The sequence below is a fragment of the Harpegnathos saltator genome, unplaced genomic scaffold (genome assembly GCF_003227715.2).
Source record: "Harpegnathos saltator strain DR-91 unplaced genomic scaffold, Hsal_v8.6 scaffold573, whole genome shotgun sequence".
Lineage (NCBI taxonomy): Eukaryota > Metazoa > Arthropoda > Insecta > Hymenoptera > Formicidae > Harpegnathos > Harpegnathos saltator.
In genome coordinates, this window is record NW_020230397.1 from 7,600 (window position 1) to 25,136 (window position 17,537).

At 35.4% G+C, this 17,537-nt stretch overlaps 4 protein-coding genes across 5 annotated transcripts in view; all 4 read left to right on the forward strand.

Annotated features, from left to right (window-relative positions):
• The first annotated feature begins 1,187 nt into the window (after nucleotides 1-1,187).
• Nucleotides 1,188-4,799, forward strand: LOC105189419 (uncharacterized). Its single transcript, XM_011151505.3, has 4 exons — nucleotides 1,188-1,628; nucleotides 1,743-3,754; nucleotides 3,961-4,563; nucleotides 4,794-4,799. The coding sequence occupies exons 1-4, from the start codon at nucleotides 1,625-1,627 to the stop codon at nucleotides 4,797-4,799; spliced, it is 2,625 nt and encodes an 874-aa protein (XP_011149807.2). The 5' UTR covers nucleotides 1,188-1,624.
• Nucleotides 4,800-7,332: 2,533 nt separating this feature from the next.
• Nucleotides 7,333-9,432, forward strand: LOC105189420 (uncharacterized). The gene is made up of 3 exons (XM_019844310.2): nucleotides 7,333-7,642; nucleotides 7,752-8,536; nucleotides 8,743-9,432. The coding sequence occupies exons 1-3, from the start codon at nucleotides 7,639-7,641 to the stop codon at nucleotides 9,328-9,330; spliced, it is 1,377 nt and encodes a 458-aa protein (XP_019699869.2). The 5' UTR covers nucleotides 7,333-7,638; the 3' UTR covers nucleotides 9,331-9,432.
• A 3,621-nt stretch (nucleotides 9,433-13,053) lies between these two features.
• Nucleotides 13,054-14,891, forward strand: RpL23 (ribosomal protein L23). Its single transcript, XM_011151472.3, has 4 exons — nucleotides 13,054-13,136; nucleotides 13,332-13,415; nucleotides 14,419-14,547; nucleotides 14,633-14,891. The coding sequence occupies exons 1-4, from the start codon at nucleotides 13,124-13,126 to the stop codon at nucleotides 14,827-14,829; spliced, it is 423 nt and encodes a 140-aa protein (XP_011149774.1). The 5' UTR covers nucleotides 13,054-13,123; the 3' UTR covers nucleotides 14,830-14,891.
• A 712-nt stretch (nucleotides 14,892-15,603) lies between these two features.
• LOC105189404 (zinc transporter foi) overlaps nucleotides 15,604-17,537 on the forward strand; it is a 31,106-nt gene continuing 29,172 nt past the window's right edge. For both annotated transcript variants that reach the window (XM_011151473.3, XM_011151477.3), the window contains exon 1: nucleotides 15,604-15,737. The gene's annotated coding sequence lies outside the window, so the exon portion shown is untranslated. The remainder of the gene's footprint in view (nucleotides 15,738-17,537) is intronic.

Here is a 17,537-nt window from a genome sequence, read left to right on the forward strand (position 1 = left end):
GCGAGGGGAGTTGTGCTGAAATGCGGGGGCGACTGTGCCTAAGTTTCATTGGCTACAATAGTGCGCATATTCAGAGCATGTGATGCAACGACTTGGCTATCACTGGCAAATAGTAAATGTAACAAAATGATAAGAACTATTTGCACTGACAGTATTTTGCAGAGGTTATGCATGTGTCTTTTTTTTCATAATTTCACTCACACAAAACTTCATACACATCTATGTATGTATCAAATACTTACACACGGCACAACCACCAATTAGATTTAGGCAGTTTACCTTGTCGCACCGTCCCACAATGGTTATCCCCCCGTAACTATATGCTCTGTCCCTATATTCCTATCTAAGGAAAGTGTTCGCCTCCATGGCGGCTGGATGTTGTTCTTGTAACTACGCATATTTTTTGATCGTGGGGACTGCGTACGCATCGTCCCTGTTTTTCTTTCTACTTCGTACTGCTAAGAAATGGCGTACAGACGTTGCTGAATGCAGTCCGGAGCCATATATTGAACTGAACTGAACTGAACTATATTCCTATGTCTATTGGTCTGTTCTTTGTAGCTGCACTGCTGAACTGGTGCAATAAGCTAGAGTGAGAAAACCTATATTTGTCTCACTTTAACTTATTGCACCAGTTCAACAGTGCAGCTACAAAGAACAGACCATATAGCAGCACCGCCTGCGCTCACGACACTCCGGCGTAATCGAGGTACCAGGAGCAGCAAGCGAAAGCGGGAAATTTATATAAAAACGGATAACACAAAGAATCGACATGAGAAAAAGGCGAACAGACGAATATAAAGAGAGCTAGAATAGCCGTGTCGAGTTAAATAAAGCTAGTCGAGAAGATTTTTGTCGAGGCGAGATAAGAAAGAATAGAATAGATTCGGAGAAATCGAGAGAGAAAGAAATGAGGCGAGCGAGAGGTAAAGTCGGGCGAGGCGAGAGAAAATCTTCCTGCAGCAGTCAAATGCGAGTCGTTAGCGTTAAAACACTATGTAAGATTGTCGGATAATTTTGTTGAACGTATTAAGCGTCGGATCTTTCTTCGTTTAATTGTTTATCGCAAATATGAGCGTGTACTTTGTTCTGTAAGTGTTAAATATACGTGTTTGAGCTTTGGTGAAAACTTTTTTTATTCACCACCTTATTATAAACATTTTAAAAGACATTTATTTTAAGCGGAGAAAGAACAGTTAAAACGCGAAAGCCATTCAGACAATTAACTTTATTGTTTTATCAGAAATGGCACAAATTCTAAGAGGTTTTTCAGTATTTATACATTAGAGTGAGGAAAAATATAGTGGTCTCATTCTAACTTACCGCACTAGTTCTCATCAGTGCAGCTAAAAAAAAAATAGATTATACAGTTCCGCAATTCACTGGTTATTCAAGGATATCTGACAGGTATCTAATCGGTATCGGTATATGACATCCTCGAGTCGGTACTTATAAATAAGCGGAGAGAAGTTCACGCGTCATTATGTTGTGTACGTAAAGAAGATAGCAACGAAGAACTTGAAGTAGTTTGTGGAGTTTTTATATTTTGTATCATCTGTCATTTTTAGCTTTGAGGAACATACAGAATTATTCTTGTAGATAAGAGCGCGTGATTTCTACAAAAATGGGTATGGACTACTTGTATAATATTATAAGAAAGGAAACGTTTATTTAATATCGTAAAAAAACAAATACCATCAAGCAATTAGAAATTAATAATTAAAATTAGAATAGTATTACAGGTTCTAGTAGCAGCAAGCAAGGAAAGAATAATTATCCTGATGGGGGTTCATTTAAAAAAATATCAAAGCCAGATGCATACAACCATTTATACAACCATGTCAGTCAACAATATGAATTTAAGGATTCTTATAATCATTTATCATATAATGATTTTTCCAAATCAACTGTCAAACCAAGTAGTACTAGTTTAAACAAACATTCACATTCAATAATATGTAAGGATTGTAATAGTAGCCACATAAATTCAAACTTGGGTAAACTGAGTGCACACTGTAAACTATATAATGAATCATCTCAAACTAATCGCAAAGGTAGAATTGTTCAATCCAATGCAAAAGATATCCTCTTTTATAAAGGAGGAAATGATTTTGAAAACAACACTTTGAAAACAATTTCCACTGAAAGTGAGAAGTCTATAAGTACGTATCAGTCACCCTTAAAAGTGCTCACAAAGGAAAACAAAACTTTGGAAACAGTTTCCAGTCAAAGTGAGAAGTTAATAAGTACGCATCAGTCACCAGAGGTCCAATCCAATGCAAAGGACAGTTACTTTTATAAAGAAGCAAACGATTTTGAAGACAAAACAGTTTGCAAGCCAAGTAATACTAGTTTAAACAAATATTCACATTCAATAATATGTAAGGATTGTAATAGTAGCCACATAAATTCAAACTTGGGTAAACTGAGTGCACACTGTAAACTATATAATGAATCATCTCAAACTAATCGCAGAGGTACAATTGATGTTCAATCCAATGCTAAAGATATTCTCTTTTATGAGGGAGAAAACAATTTTGAAAACAACACTTTGAAAACAATTTCCACCGAAAGTGAGAAGTCTATAAGTATACATCAATCACCCTTAAAAGTGCTCACAAAGGAAAACAAAACTTTGGAAACAGTTTCCAGTCAAAGTGAGAAGTTAATAAGTACGCATCAGTCACCAGAGGTCCAATCCAATGCAAAGGACAGTTACTTTTATAAAGAAGCAAACGATTTTGAAGACAAAACAGTTTGCAAGCCAAGTAATACTAATTTAAACAAACATTCACATTCAATAATATGTAAGGATTGTAATAGTAGCCACATAAATTCAAACTTGGGTAAACTGAGTGCACACTGTAAACTATATAATGAATCATCTCAAACTAATCGCAGAGGTACAATTGATGTTCAATCCAATGCTAAAGATATTCTCTTTTATGAGGGAGAAAACAATTTTGAAAACAACACTTTGAAAAGAGTTTTCACTGAAAGTGAGAAGTCTATAAGTACGTATCAGTCACCCTTAAAAGTGCTCACAAAGGAAAACAAAACTTTGGAAACAGTTTCCAGTCAAAGTGAGAAGTTAATAAGTACGCATCAGTCACCAGAGGTCCAATCCAATGCAAAGGACAGTTACTTTTATAAAGAAGCAAACGATTTTGAAGACAAAACAGTTTGCAAGCCAAGTAATACTAGTTTAAACAAATATTCACATTCAATAATATGTAAGGATTGTAATAGTAGCCACATAAATTCAAACTTGGGTAAACTGAGTGCACACTGTAAACTATATAATGAATCATCTCAAACTAATCGCAGAGGTACAATTGATGTTCAATCCAATACTAAAGATATTCTCTTTTATGAGGGAGAAAACAATTTTGAAAACAACACTTTTAAAAGAGTTTTCACTGAAAGTGAGAAGTCTATAAGTACGTATCAGTCACCCTTAAAAGTGCTCACAAAGGATAATTTTGCATTAATGTGGTTTTCATGGAAGAATGAATTTCTCACATACATGAAATCTGCTGATCAAGCAGAAAACGATAAAGAGAAGTGGGGTATGATGCTTTTGAATCGTGTGGGTCCAATTGGACAAGAAATATACAGAACTTTTACTTTTGATAATGATCATGAAAAAGAAGACATAAATATATTGTTGAACAAATTTGATCACTATTGTGCGTTTGAAAACAGGAAAAAAAGTACTGATGAAGATATAGACATATATATGAATAACTTAAAGGTATATTTAATAAGTATATTTTGTTTATAGGTCAATTAAAGACTTTCTTTTGAATCGCAGATGATAAATTTTTTTTATCAATTAGTAATGTTTATTGCAAATTATACTATCTTTTATATCATAAAATATTATGGCAACAGAACATTAATATCTTCTCTATTTCTTCATGAATAAAATCACATATGGTGCAATATTTTGTTTTCTAGGTAATGGCATTGCAATATACAAGCAATGTAGATGAGATAGTGAAGAAAAAAATTCTGGAAGGAATAGATATTGATAAATTTACGAACAATGCCAGGAACTTGATTCCAAATTTCACATTTTCAGTATATATAAAATCTTTAACTGTACAAGAAATTACATGTATTTGGATGAGATCTGAGAATATAAATTTTGTGAAAACTGAAAAAATTGATGGTAACTTAGTAAAGAACTGTAGCAAGTGCAGTTTTACACATAAAATAAATAAATGTCATGCTTGTGGTAAATATTGTAGTGAATGTGGTGACATGGACCACCACTGGAAGAGATGCCCATCTAACTTTAAAAATAATTGCCCATATTGCGGAGAAAGTCATTTCTATCGAGAATGTCTTGCTTATATGAATGAATGTAGCAGATGTCATAGACCAAATCACTTTTATTGGAAATGTGGATTTGTAAAAAAAGTTTTAAAGTGCAGGCATTGTGATACATTACATATTGCATCTACATCTGCATGTCCTGCAATAAATAATGTATGTGTGGAATGTGGTAAAAGAGGTCATTTTTCATCAAAATGTGGGGAAAATATATTCTATAATAAAGTATTCTATAATAAAAATGAAAAAAAATAAAAAAATAAAAAAAATAATAAAAATATCTAATATTCTACATATAAATTCTAATGCAATTTAAGGATATTATTTTTATTTTTTCTTATCTTTTATGTTTCGTTGAATATATCTATATCTTGTATTCTAATCCAAAACAACATTAAAAACTATATACCTTATCTTTCCTTGCTGTTATTCGATTATCCCTTATCTTTTATTAGACATAATTCTTTATAAAAAAAGTATGGTAATTATACAGAAGACCCTCCTCATCTCCAATATCGACGAAAAAATACTTAATCGACGCATTTTTACAAGAGAAACAACTTTTCTATTTGAAAAAATCGTCGCTCTGCCTTGTAGAGCGACATATAAATTGTTAAAGTTGATGACAATTTAGGTTAGGAAATCTGTCACGAAGGTGACAGATAAGCAAGATTCTGCATGGGTTTGTAACTTTCCACGCGCAACTAGGACGGAAAGGCTGTAGGGGCTGAAGGCTCCCTTTCCTCCTTTCGTTCCTCCTTTCTTTCAATTCTAGCTATTACAAGTATTGCTACAAGAGCAACAGGTCTTAATATTTATAATCATAAGCAAAAATGTGTACATAATTATAAAATAATTACAAAATATGAGATTGTATATTATATAGAATGAGGTTTTTTTATTACTATTGTTTCTCTAATATGCCCTTTTACATATAATCATAAAATGTCAAATCAAATAAATATTTCTACTTTGTGTCATTAAAAATTCTTGAATTAATGGAAATTATTATTTATAAAGTTTCTAACGATTGGAATATATGTATGTGAACACAAGTATGTAACATATGTATGTAACAAATATAGAACATATATATGTAACAAAAGAACAGTTTTTACTAGATTATTCAATTTAATTTTTAGAATTATATGTATATAGAGATAAGATAAAATGTAATCATACAACACAATAAAAAATGACAATATATAGCTTCTCTTCTCGTTCATTCGCTCTCTCGCTCACTCACTCTCTCTCTCTCTCTCTCTCTCTCTCTCTCCCTCTCTCTCTCTCTCTCTCTCTCTCTCTCTCTCTCTCTCATATACAGGATATCCTACTCGCTATGAGGAATTCATGAAAACATAGAGCAGATTAAAATAAACATAAAAGTCCCATACCGTTTTGCGATATTGGCAATAATTATCGAGTTATTAATTCTAGAAATCTGATGAGGTGCGTGCGCTGAAATGGATAATTGCCGGAGCGAGCAACCACTCCAATCATCGCGCGACGCAGTCGATCCAACAACTGTTTCCGGCGCGCAGCGTAGAAGAGGACAATATTGGTCTGTTCTTTTTAGCTGCACTACTGAACTGGTGCAATAAGTTTAAGTGGGTCTATTCTTTTTAGCTGCACTGCTGAATTGGTGCAATAAGTTGAAGTGAGAAAAAATATAGTTGTCTCATTCTAACTTTCTGCACTAATTTAGCAATTAGCACAAATTTAGTAAAAAGGACAGACTAAATGAGAAAAAATATAGTTGTCCCATTCTAACTTATTGCACTAATTCTGCAGTGCAGCTAAAAAGAACAGACCATATGACGCTAGTCGCGTTTAAGCCAGTGGCACACGGTGCTTGTTTTCGTGCTGGATTGCTTGCTGGATGAAAATACTGCGTTCTGATTGGTTTTGATTTCCGAAGATGGATAGAAATGCACCAATCAGAACACAGTATTTTCATCCAGCAAGCAATCCAGCACGAAAACAAGCACCGTGTGCCGCTGGCTTTACTCGTCGTTCTTAAGGCCAGTCCAGAATAGGCTGCAAACACCCAAAGTGCTTCCGAAATGTCTAGACCATCGTGAAGTTAGCAGACAAATTGAAGATCTTCTAATTTTTTTTTGTATCATTTGAGAATCATTTAGGGAAGTTTAGGAACATAGTCTCATAGTTTGGGAAATAATAGTTTATTAGTAATTAATAAAAATTAATTAAGCGTTAAGTTAGCAGACATAATAAAAGAAAAAATTTTTTTTTAATTTTGAATTAACGTAAAATTATTTGGGAAACACGTCTGTAATGTTTTTAACGTTTGGAAAATAATAAGTTTTCATAATAATTGTTTTTATAATATAATTTAATATAATAATTTAAATTTAATATAAATTTAATATAAATATAATATAATATAATATAATACAATATAATTGTTTTTATTGAAAACAAAGATTACATATGATACATTTCCGAAGATGGGTGGAAATGCACCAAACAGAACGCAGTATTTTCATCCAGCAAGCAATCCAGCACACAAACAAGCACCGTCTGCCGTTGGCTTAACGTTCAGCCAAATATTTAATTTCCTACCCAATGCTTATCTTCACTCCAAAAAGAAAGTCTTTTTTGACGTTAAATATTTAAGCTGTGTGCACATAAAAATGGATCGAATAGATTATTTCTCTTTGTGTCTGGAAAAATATATAATCAGATATATATTATCAGACAGATTGAGATTGAGTCTAGCAGTGGTGCGATTCTGTAACTCGTTATTGGAGTTAACGACAGTTTCGTTATTGTTGCGCAGCTTTTCTACGGTATACAAAAGCTGCGCAACGATAACGAAAATGTCGTTAACTCCAATAAAGAGTTACAGAATCGCACCACAGGCCTATTAATTCAACAGTGCAGCTAAAAAAACAGATCATAAGGCCTGTTCGTTTTATCTGCACTGCTGAACTGGTGCAACAAGTTGAAGTGAGAAAACCTATGTTTGTCTCACTTTAACTTAATGCACTACTTCAGCAGTGCATACAAAACGAACAGGCCTGTAGAGTTCGGGGATTCACTGGTTTACCGTATCGCATCGTTCGGTATCATATGACACTTGTGTCGGTACTTATCAGAAATAAGCAGAAAGTTTCATGCGTCATTATATTGTGTACGTGGAGAAGATAGCAACGAAAAACTTGGAATAGTTTGTGAAGTTTTTATATTTTGTATCATTTATCATTTCTTGCTTTGAGGAACATACGAAAGTTGATACAAAATTGCTCATATAGATAAGAGCGCGTGATTTCTACAAAAATGGGTATGAACTACTTATATAATATTATAAGAAAACATTTATTTAATATTGTAAAAAAATAGAAATACTATCAAGCAATTAGAGTTGAATTAAAATTATAATAATATTACAGGTTCTAATAGTAGCAAGCAAGAAAAGAATAATTGTCCTGATAGGAATCCATTTAAAAAAATATCAAAGACAGATGCAAACTTTGAATATAATTTTCCAAAGTATAACAGTAATACTGCAATGGTCCAAGATCCACATAATTATTTACACAAGCATGTCAGTAAACAATATGTATCTAAGAATTCTTCTAATCATTTACCATATAATGATTTTTCCAAATCAACTATCAAGCCAAGTAGTGCTAGTTTAAATAAACATTCACATTCAATAATATGTAAGGATTGTCAAAGTAGCCACATAAATTCAGACTTGGGTAAATTGAGTGTACACTGTAAACTGTATAACAAATCATCTCAAACTAATCGCAAAGATACAGTTGATGTTCAGTCTAATGCAAAGAATATTCTCCTTCATACGGGAGAAAACAATTTTGAAAACAAAACAGTTCGCACTGAAAGTAAGAAATCTATAAGTATGCACCACTCACCATTAAAAGTACTCACAAAGGATAATTTTGCATTAATGTGGTTTTCATGGAAGAATGAATTTCTCACATACATGAAATCTGCTGATCAAGCAGAAAACAATAAAGAAAAGTGGGGTATGATGCTTTTGAATCGTGTGGGTCCAATTGGACAAGAAATATACAGAACTTTTACTTTTGACAATGATTATTCAAAAGAAGACATAAATATATTGTTGAACAAATTTGATCACTATTGTGCATTTGAAAACAGGAAAAAAAGTACTGATGAAGATATAGACATATATGTGAATAACTTAAAGGTATATTTAATAAGTATATTTTGTTTATAGGTCAATTAAAGACTTTCTTTTGAATTGCAGATGATTAATTTTTTTTATCAATTAGTAATGTTTATTGCAAATTATACTATCTTTTACATCATAAAATATTATGGCAACAGAACATTAATATCTTCTCTATTTCTTCATGAGTAAAATCACATATGGTGCAATATTTTGTTTTCTAGGTAATGGCATTGCAATATACAAGCAATGTAGATGAGATAGTGAAGAAAAAAATTCTGGAAGACATAGATATTGTTAAATTTACGAATAATGCCAAGAGCTTGATTCCAAATTTCATATTTTCATCATACATAAAATCTTTAACTGTACAAGAAATTACATATATTTGGATGAGATCTGAGAATATAAATTTTGTGAAAACTGAAAAGATTGATGGTAATTTGGTAAAGAATTGTGGCAAATGCAGTTTAACACATATAATAAGTAAATGTCCCGCTTCTGGTAAACAATGTAATAATTGTGGTAACATGAACCACCATCGGAACAGATGTCCATTTAACTTTAAAAATAATTGCCTATATTGTGGAGAAAGTCACTTCCATCGACAATGTCCTGCTTATATGAATGAATGTAGCAAATGTCATAGACCAAATCACTTTTATTGGAAATGTCGAATTGTAAAAATTTTAAACTGCAATTATTGTGGTTTAACACATATCACATCTAGATCTACATGTCCTGCATTAAATACTGTATGTGTGAAATGCTACAAAAGAGGTCATGTTCCAGGAAAATGTTGGAAAAAATAATGCAAATTCCAACACAATTTAAGGGTATTATTGTTATTTATATCTTATTTTTTTATGTTTTGTTGAATATATTTGTATATTCTATATTAATTCAAGACAACATCAAACACTATATATCTTGATCTTACTTTCAGTTATTCAATTAATCCTTATTTTTTATTAGATGTAATTTATTATAACCCAGCAAACACAATGTTACATGTAACGTGCATGTTAGTTGTAATTTCCTACTCAACAATATAACAGTTATATTGTTGAGTAGGAAATTACAACTAACATGCACGTTACATGTAACATTGTGTTTGCTAGGAAGAAACTATTTCATGTATCAATTATTCCATTAGTTCTTTCATCATTAGAAGTATTTTACAAGTTGTATTTTATCTTTTATTAGACATAAATTCTTACTTCGTAAGAAATTACTTTCTGTATCAATTTTTAATTGGTAACTGTACTATTTGAAATTACATGTTTACAAAATTATTGCTTTTCTTTACATTTAACCTTGTTTAAGACATTTTTTTTGTGTCTACCTTTATGTATTCATTTTTATTTATTTTATCTTTTATTTACTTATTCACTATATTTTTATATTATAGATTTTAACTAAAAAGTTAATAATTTGGTAGTTTTTTTATTTTCATTTATTAATATATTTGTGTTAGGTTCCATGTTTGCTTCAGTTCTAGCCATTATAAGTATTTCTACAAGAACAACAGGTCTTAATACTCATAAGTGTAAGTGAGCCCATAATTACCAGATAATTACAAGATAAGGATTATATATTATATAGAATGAAATTTTTTTATTACTATTCTCTAATATACCCCTTTTTATATATAATCATATTTCTACTTTGTATCATTAAAAATTCTTAAATTAATGGAAATTATCATTTATGAAGTTTCTAACGACTGGAATATATGTATATGAACACATATTATACATGTAATAATATTAAACATGTAATTATACATATAATAATAAAAGGATAGTTTTTACTAGATCATTTGATTTAGTTTTTAGAATTATATGTATGTAGAGATAAGATAAAATGTAATCGTACAACACAATAAAAAGCGACAATAATAGTGCAAGATATGACGCCAGCATTTACCTCTTGTAGGTCCTTTGTGGTACTCTTAAACGCACAGTGAACGCTACAGTAGCGCCCCACACCATTATACAGAGTGTCATAAAAATACCGGAACCCCCGGATAACTTTGTAGGATCAAGTTTTCATGAAAATCTTTAAATACAAAAGTTGTAGAAAATCGAGTAACGGACTTGATAGTGACCTTGAATTTGATCTTGGCTATAATCTTCAAGGTCATTTGGAGGTCAACTTGCGTTTTTTAAATGGGAACCCTTATTTTTTATTAAACTGTTTTTTTCTACCAATTAATTTGAACAACTTTTGTTTAAAACATTTTTTCATTTGCCTAATATTTTTTTAGATATTTGACGAAAACTTGATAACTTTTTCAATATTTAACTTACGATATCTCACTAACTATTTGTCGGAAGAAAAAGTCGCCTTGACTTTTGTTAACTTACTGATTTTTGGAAATTTCAAAATAATCAAATTAACAAAAATCAAGGCGCAATTGTAACAATATTGTAAGATACAGACGAGGGAGGACAGCACTAGTCTATTCCGGGGGGGAGCCACGGGAGAAAGACCGGTCCTAAGAGATCAGATTCGACGGATGGAGAAAAGGATAAAAGGAGACGCACGGAGAAAGACGGAGCTTTTTGCCTTTGGCTTTTCGCCTTTAGCTTTTTGCCAATTAACGTCGAGACGAATAATAGAAATTAGAGTCAAGTCGAAGAAAGAGTCGTAGAGCGTTAAGCTTTGTAAAGAGATATATTTGATATAAGTTGCGGTGTCGGATACTATTGTATTATTGTTCATTTAAAATATACATACTTATATTCTTGTTCATAATAAGAAGAGTTCACATTAATCGCTCGGAACCTTAACATCCTGAACATCCCTCTTTTACAAACTAAGGAAGAGGATCAAGAAGAAGAGAGACAGAAAGATAATAGAATAGAGAAATAGACGATCTCTCTTTTTTTTAAATCTTACAATATATTCTTGAGACTAAATAAAGCAAAAAAGTTTAGTACCACTTTTTCTTCTGACAAATAATTAGCGGGATATTGTAAGTTAAATATTGAATAAGTTATCAAGTTTTCCTCAAATATCTCAAAAAATATTAGACAAAAAAAATTTTTAGACAAAAGTTGTTCAAATTAATTAGCAGAAAAAAGCAGTGTATTAAAAAATGGAGGTTCCCGATTGAGAAACGCAAGTTGACCTTCAAATAACCTTAAAAATAGAAGTCAAGGTCAAAGTCAAAATCATCGTAAAATAGCACACTTAAATCCCTACAACTTTTATTGAGGTCATTTTCCTTGAAACCTCAGTATTGAAGAGTTATTAATATGGTCCGTTACTTTTGGGCCTCCCTGTATATATATATATTAGGTGCGCAACCAAGTTTCCGGGCTTTTTTGATCAATGAAAAATGGAAAATTTCAAGAGAAATATAAAAAATGGTTCTGATGTGAACCAGTGTTGTATTTGTCTGCCCCAGTCTATCCTAGTTCAGTTCAGTACAGTTCTAGTGCAGTTTACGTGCTTCGAAAAAGAACAAATCAGATATACTATGTCTATGGACAGGACAGAGCAGGTCAATGATCACGTAACTTTTCCCCTAGAGTGAAAAGTGAAAAATTTCTCATGAAGTCGCCCAGACAATACAAAATACTCCAAAATATCATGTGTGTGTCTAAAAGACATTTAAAAAGAGATAGAACGTCATTTAGATGTTCTTAAAACATCTTTTTGTAATTTTATGTTGTTTAGCCGTGATCATACAACTAGGGAAAACATGGAAACATAAACTTTTCACCAACTTTTCATGTCAACTTTTCGTCATTAACTTGTTAGCGGAAAAGTAAAAATCTAGTGACACGACGAATACGGAATATAATATTATTACTACTGCGTTGAAAATTAGTCGATCGCGAGCGCATTAGTTTTCCTGTCTTCGCACGAATTGCATTATATTAGTATTCTTATTAGTATTTATTATGACTGCAGCATGGTGGCTATTTCGAGTTGCAAACGAAGAAGAAGGAAGAAGAAATTTAAGGATACAAACGAGAATTTTATGCAATATGTCTAATCCTTTTGAAATATTGGAGAGTCAATTTATTCTTTTATATCGATAAGTAAACTGCAGTAAATAATAAATTTAAATAAAACATTACACACGTTATTGTAAATAGTATTAAAAAATATATAAAAATTTATAAAATATGAATGAATATGAATATTTGTGGACCACCACTAATTTTTCACTTTTCACTTTTCGCTCTAGGGAAAAAGTTACGTGATCGATACCCAGAGCAAAAGCAGCCATAGAATATATTAGTATAGATGGGGATATGCTCTGCTCTCTCGGATCCAACACTGAAAATATATAATATACGTGACACAAACTATGTATTTTCAGTACTCGCAGTAAATGTCGGAACGCAGCCTAAGCTTTATTTTTTTTCTAGACACCCTAGAAATTCTCTATCTGATAGCCGATCGGAACATCCGACAAGCTCGTCATGCGACGCATGTAATATTAGCCTAATGCCGTTGGTTATATTTTCACAGAAGATTGGCTATCTCTCAACGAAATATCCAGAGAGATAGTTTAAACATTTCGTTGGTACTCCTCAGTGATGCGAATGCATCGTGGTCACAAATAGTTCTTTCAAAAAAGTCAAGATGTCGAAGAGAGGTGAGCTTACGTTTACATCTAAGAAAAATCCAAAGAGATCGGCGCTGAGATCATACATTAGCTTTGAACGAAACGATGAAAAGGAAAGAAATCCATTTAACTTGCGTCACGAAATCATCTTTATTATATTAAAAACAATTATCATAGAAGGATGGTTATGTCAATGTCATTGTTCTAACACATTGTTTTTTCCAGGACGTGGTGGCTCGGCTGGAGCCAAATTCAGGATATCCCTCGGTCTACCGGTAGGTGCGGTGATTAATTGCGCAGACAATACCGGTAAGCCTGAAAAGAAAATAAAAATTATTTAACCTCAATAGGAATGACCGCGCAAACAAAGCACATGGCGAATCGTCGTGGACGTGATATTTCGCTATCGTTTCGTGTATCCCCACTTGTCATTCGACTTACCGATCATTTCAGTTAAACTGTAAATTGGAGCATACTTGTGGAAAATTATCTCTAATCGAGTCAACAAGTAAAGACTATAATTATCGTTTATAATATAAAAAAAAATTTCTTTACATAATATATACACATTTATATCTTTGTTATTTATCAATAATTTATAACATTCTTATCTGTTTCGGTTATACTAAAAAAACTTGCGACATAAAATACCTTGGATATGAAGCATATGGCTTATGCAACCATTGTTTTTTTTATAAATTGTGCACCATGTACAGGAAAGTAAAATAGTTTCAACAGTTTTTTCTAGTGACATAAGTAATCTGTATAGTCGTTAATTTGAGAGTCACTGCTCAACCAAATTACGCAAACTAAAAATTCATGGTTTCTCTCTCTCGCGCGCATGATTCTTGAATTCACAACTACGCAGATTATCTTTGTTACTAGAAAAAATACTATTGAAACCATTTTGCTTTCTAGTATATTATAATTATATCTGGGTAGAAAATTTTATCAATGCTTTCTGTCATTGTATTTTAATTTAGCTACATTGTATCTATAATGTACCTTTGTATCAAACTGTTGGTTCAAACAAAAATTTCTGCAAGATTCTTCTTGAAACCAATAGTCTGATATAAAGGTATCCTAACAGGAAATAAAGGAAGGATTAAATATCAGCTGATATTAAGTACGAGTTATCATTGAGAGCATTATTGAAGTTCACTGTTACATGCAATAATGGCAAATTTTAATACACACACATACGCATATCTGTAGATTCAAGAATTACAAATATTTTGCATCTAATGAATGCAATTATTGTCTAATTTTCACAGCAGATTTTGCATCCCTCTAACTGTGATTGTTCTTCCAGGTGCCAAAAACCTGTATGTCATTGCAGTACAAGGTATCAAGGGCAGGCTGAACCGCCTGCCAGCAGCTGGTTCTGGCGACATGATCGTAGCAACTGTGAAGAAGGGAAAGCCTGAGCTCAGGAAAAAAGGTAAGTATGTCGTCCTTAACCTTTCGATGAAGATCCTGCTTTCTTCCATTTGTTAGAAGAATCTCAGACACAATTGATATTACAGTGATGCCTGCGGTGGTGATACGACAGCGGAAACCCTTTCGTAGGAAGGATGGGGTATTTATATATTTTGAAGACAACGCCGGTGTTATAGTCAACAACAAGGGCGAGATGAAGGGATCAGCTATTACGGGACCTGTTGCGAAGGAATGTGCAGACTTGTGGCCGAGGATTGCGTCAAACGCAAGCAGCATAGCATAATCCATTCTGTATTATTCCTTTTGTCCCTTAAGAAATAAATCTGACTTCTTATTCAGAACACACTCTTACGTTCAGCACATCTTTGAGGATATTCCTGTAGAGCCTGATCGAAAAATATTCCGCAATATTTGTAGAGTCAATGATTCTCTCAAAGAAGTCTTCAACGCTGCGACCTGGAAGAATGGCCAGCAACCGAATTTTCCACCGGCGATTCTACTTGATCCTTCTCGCAAGGATCAAGCAGATGACAGCGCCAAGTGTCGTCCTCGCGCTCATCAAGGGGACCGCTATTCACCGTTAACGTCGCGATGTCAGCAGATGTACTCTGCGTACACGCAAAAATTACAGTTACGTACGCGCGCGCACACGAGTAAGAGCGAGAGAGAAAGGGAGAGAGAGAGAGAGAGAAACTGTACAGCGTTCCATAAAAGCGAGGTTGGCGCGGATCGCGAGCCCGACGGGACTCACGAGGAGGACGCACACGTATTCTTAGGCCCTGCCTCGTCACCGTCGCCGCGGACTCCTCAACGCCCTCTCCCCCCTCGCCGTCGGCCGTTCACACGCGCACACGCGCGTACGAGGGCATACATGCGTACATGCGTGCGTGCGCCAGAGGAGAGCATCGCCAGGCGCGATCGCGGTTGGCTAGTCGGCCAGTCAGCGGAGCCACGCAGTAGTTCACCTGGGTCCATCACCAGCGGTCGTCGGTGATCGCGCGTGAGCCTCTTCACTCCGTCGGCTGTGCTCCAAGTGTGTGTACTTGTTGCTCGCGCGTGCTGCGCTTCGCTTCACGGCCGCCACCGCCGCCGCCGCCGCCACCGCCGCTGGACGGACGAACGGACGGACGGACGGACGGACGAGGGAAGGAAGCAAGGTGGGAAGAGAGAAGTGGCCGATCGCGACGATAGGTAAGGAAGAGCGGAGAGAAAGGGACGCACGCACGCACGCACGTACACATGTATGCACGCACGCACGCACCGGTGTCGTCGTGGTTCTCCTCGTTGCTTTCTCTCGTGAGCCGGTGAGAGCGCGTCCCGCGTACGCGATCGGCATATGCCGCCGCCTCCTGGTGAGTGCTGGGACGCGCGTTGCGCCGCGGTCGCCATACTCAGTCGTCGTCGACGGCGGCGGCGACCGCGGTGCGACGCCCGGTTCAACGGAGGCCGCCCTCGCGACGAGGTCGGCGGCGTCGCTTTTCTAACCTAACTTCTCATTTCTGTCATCGTCAGCGCGCGGAAGCGGAACGCTGTGGCGGGAGGGGGGACGCGACGGCTATCTCTCTCTTACGAAGGCATGCGCGCGCGTGAGTTTTTGGACAAGCTAAAAATACGGTTTTTCACGGAGCGACTATTTCGGCGCCGACGCCGGCGCCGGCTGTGCTTGTTTCCGCCTCGCGAAGGTCCCCGGGGCCTTCGGCGAGATCCTTCGCTCCCGCCGAGGAGCTCGAAATGGTCGCGCGTCCCGTCCTCCGCGACGCGAGTCATTGAGCGCGCGCACGTGCTCAGGATGAGGCGGCCGGGGAAGCCGCGAGGAGGTGCAGAAGGTGCAGCTGAGAGGAACGGCCGTCGCTCGTTGCTTCCTCCTCCTTCCTCCCTCCCTCCCACCCGCGCTATTCTCCGCCGTTGCCGCGTCGATCGAACGTGGAAATTCGTGTGGTAAACACGATGATTTACGTCGCAGTCCGCGGCGAGATTGTCTCTCTCGGATAACGATCGAGAGGCAGCCGCTCGCTCGGATATGAATGGACGAACGCGCGCGCCGTGATGAGATCGTGTGTCGCGTATTTATTTTCGTATTATCGCGCCGTATCGCGAAACCGCGACAGACGGCGGTTAGTCCTCTTCAGCGCAGAGACTTGTTTTATCGCCGAACGGCGACCTTTCTTTGCGCAATCGCGCGATGAGGTGCGGGGGCTTCGCAGAATTTCGATCTCGCGTCTGAGATGGTCTTTGATTCGTCTCTCCTCGGGATGTCGTAAGAAGCCGCTTTGGCTGTTTCTTCCCGAAAACGTTCATGCTCCGACTTGGCTCGCAAACTTTGTAGATCCATTTTGGGAAATAAAGAAGTGTAGAAGAGGTATTTTTCTGGCGGCTCGGAAGTTGGGCAATTTTTTTTAACTGTTGTTCATAATTTGGCTATTGCCTCGAAGACGATTGTGTGTGCTCCGATTTACGGCTCAGACTTTGTGAATGTACAGGGTCTTATTTTAAATGAGCCAGGCGAAAATCTCGAGAAATATGAAAGATACTAGGAAACATTTCAGATAAAAGTTGTACGGTTTTATGGTGGATATAAAACGATTGTATTATTTTGTTTTGTGATGGCGTCACTTTTGAGATATTCAATGATCATTACTTTTCTTGAACGAAAATCCCAATTTTTTATTGTGTCACTTTTTCCTACCGATTAATTTGAACAACTTTTGTCTGAAAATTTTTTTATTTGCTTAATATTTTTTTAGGAAAATTTGGTAACTTTTTCAACATTTAACTTACGATGTCTATTTGTCAAAAGAAAAAATAATATTAGATTTTTTTACTCTATTTAGTCTCAAGAATATATTATATGTCACAATAGTGCCCTAACTTTTGTTAACTTGACCTTTGGAAATTTCAAAATCATCAAATTAACAAAAGCCAGAGCGCTATTATAACATATTTTTGAGACCAAATCGAATAAAAAAGTTGAATATGACTTTTTCTTCCGAC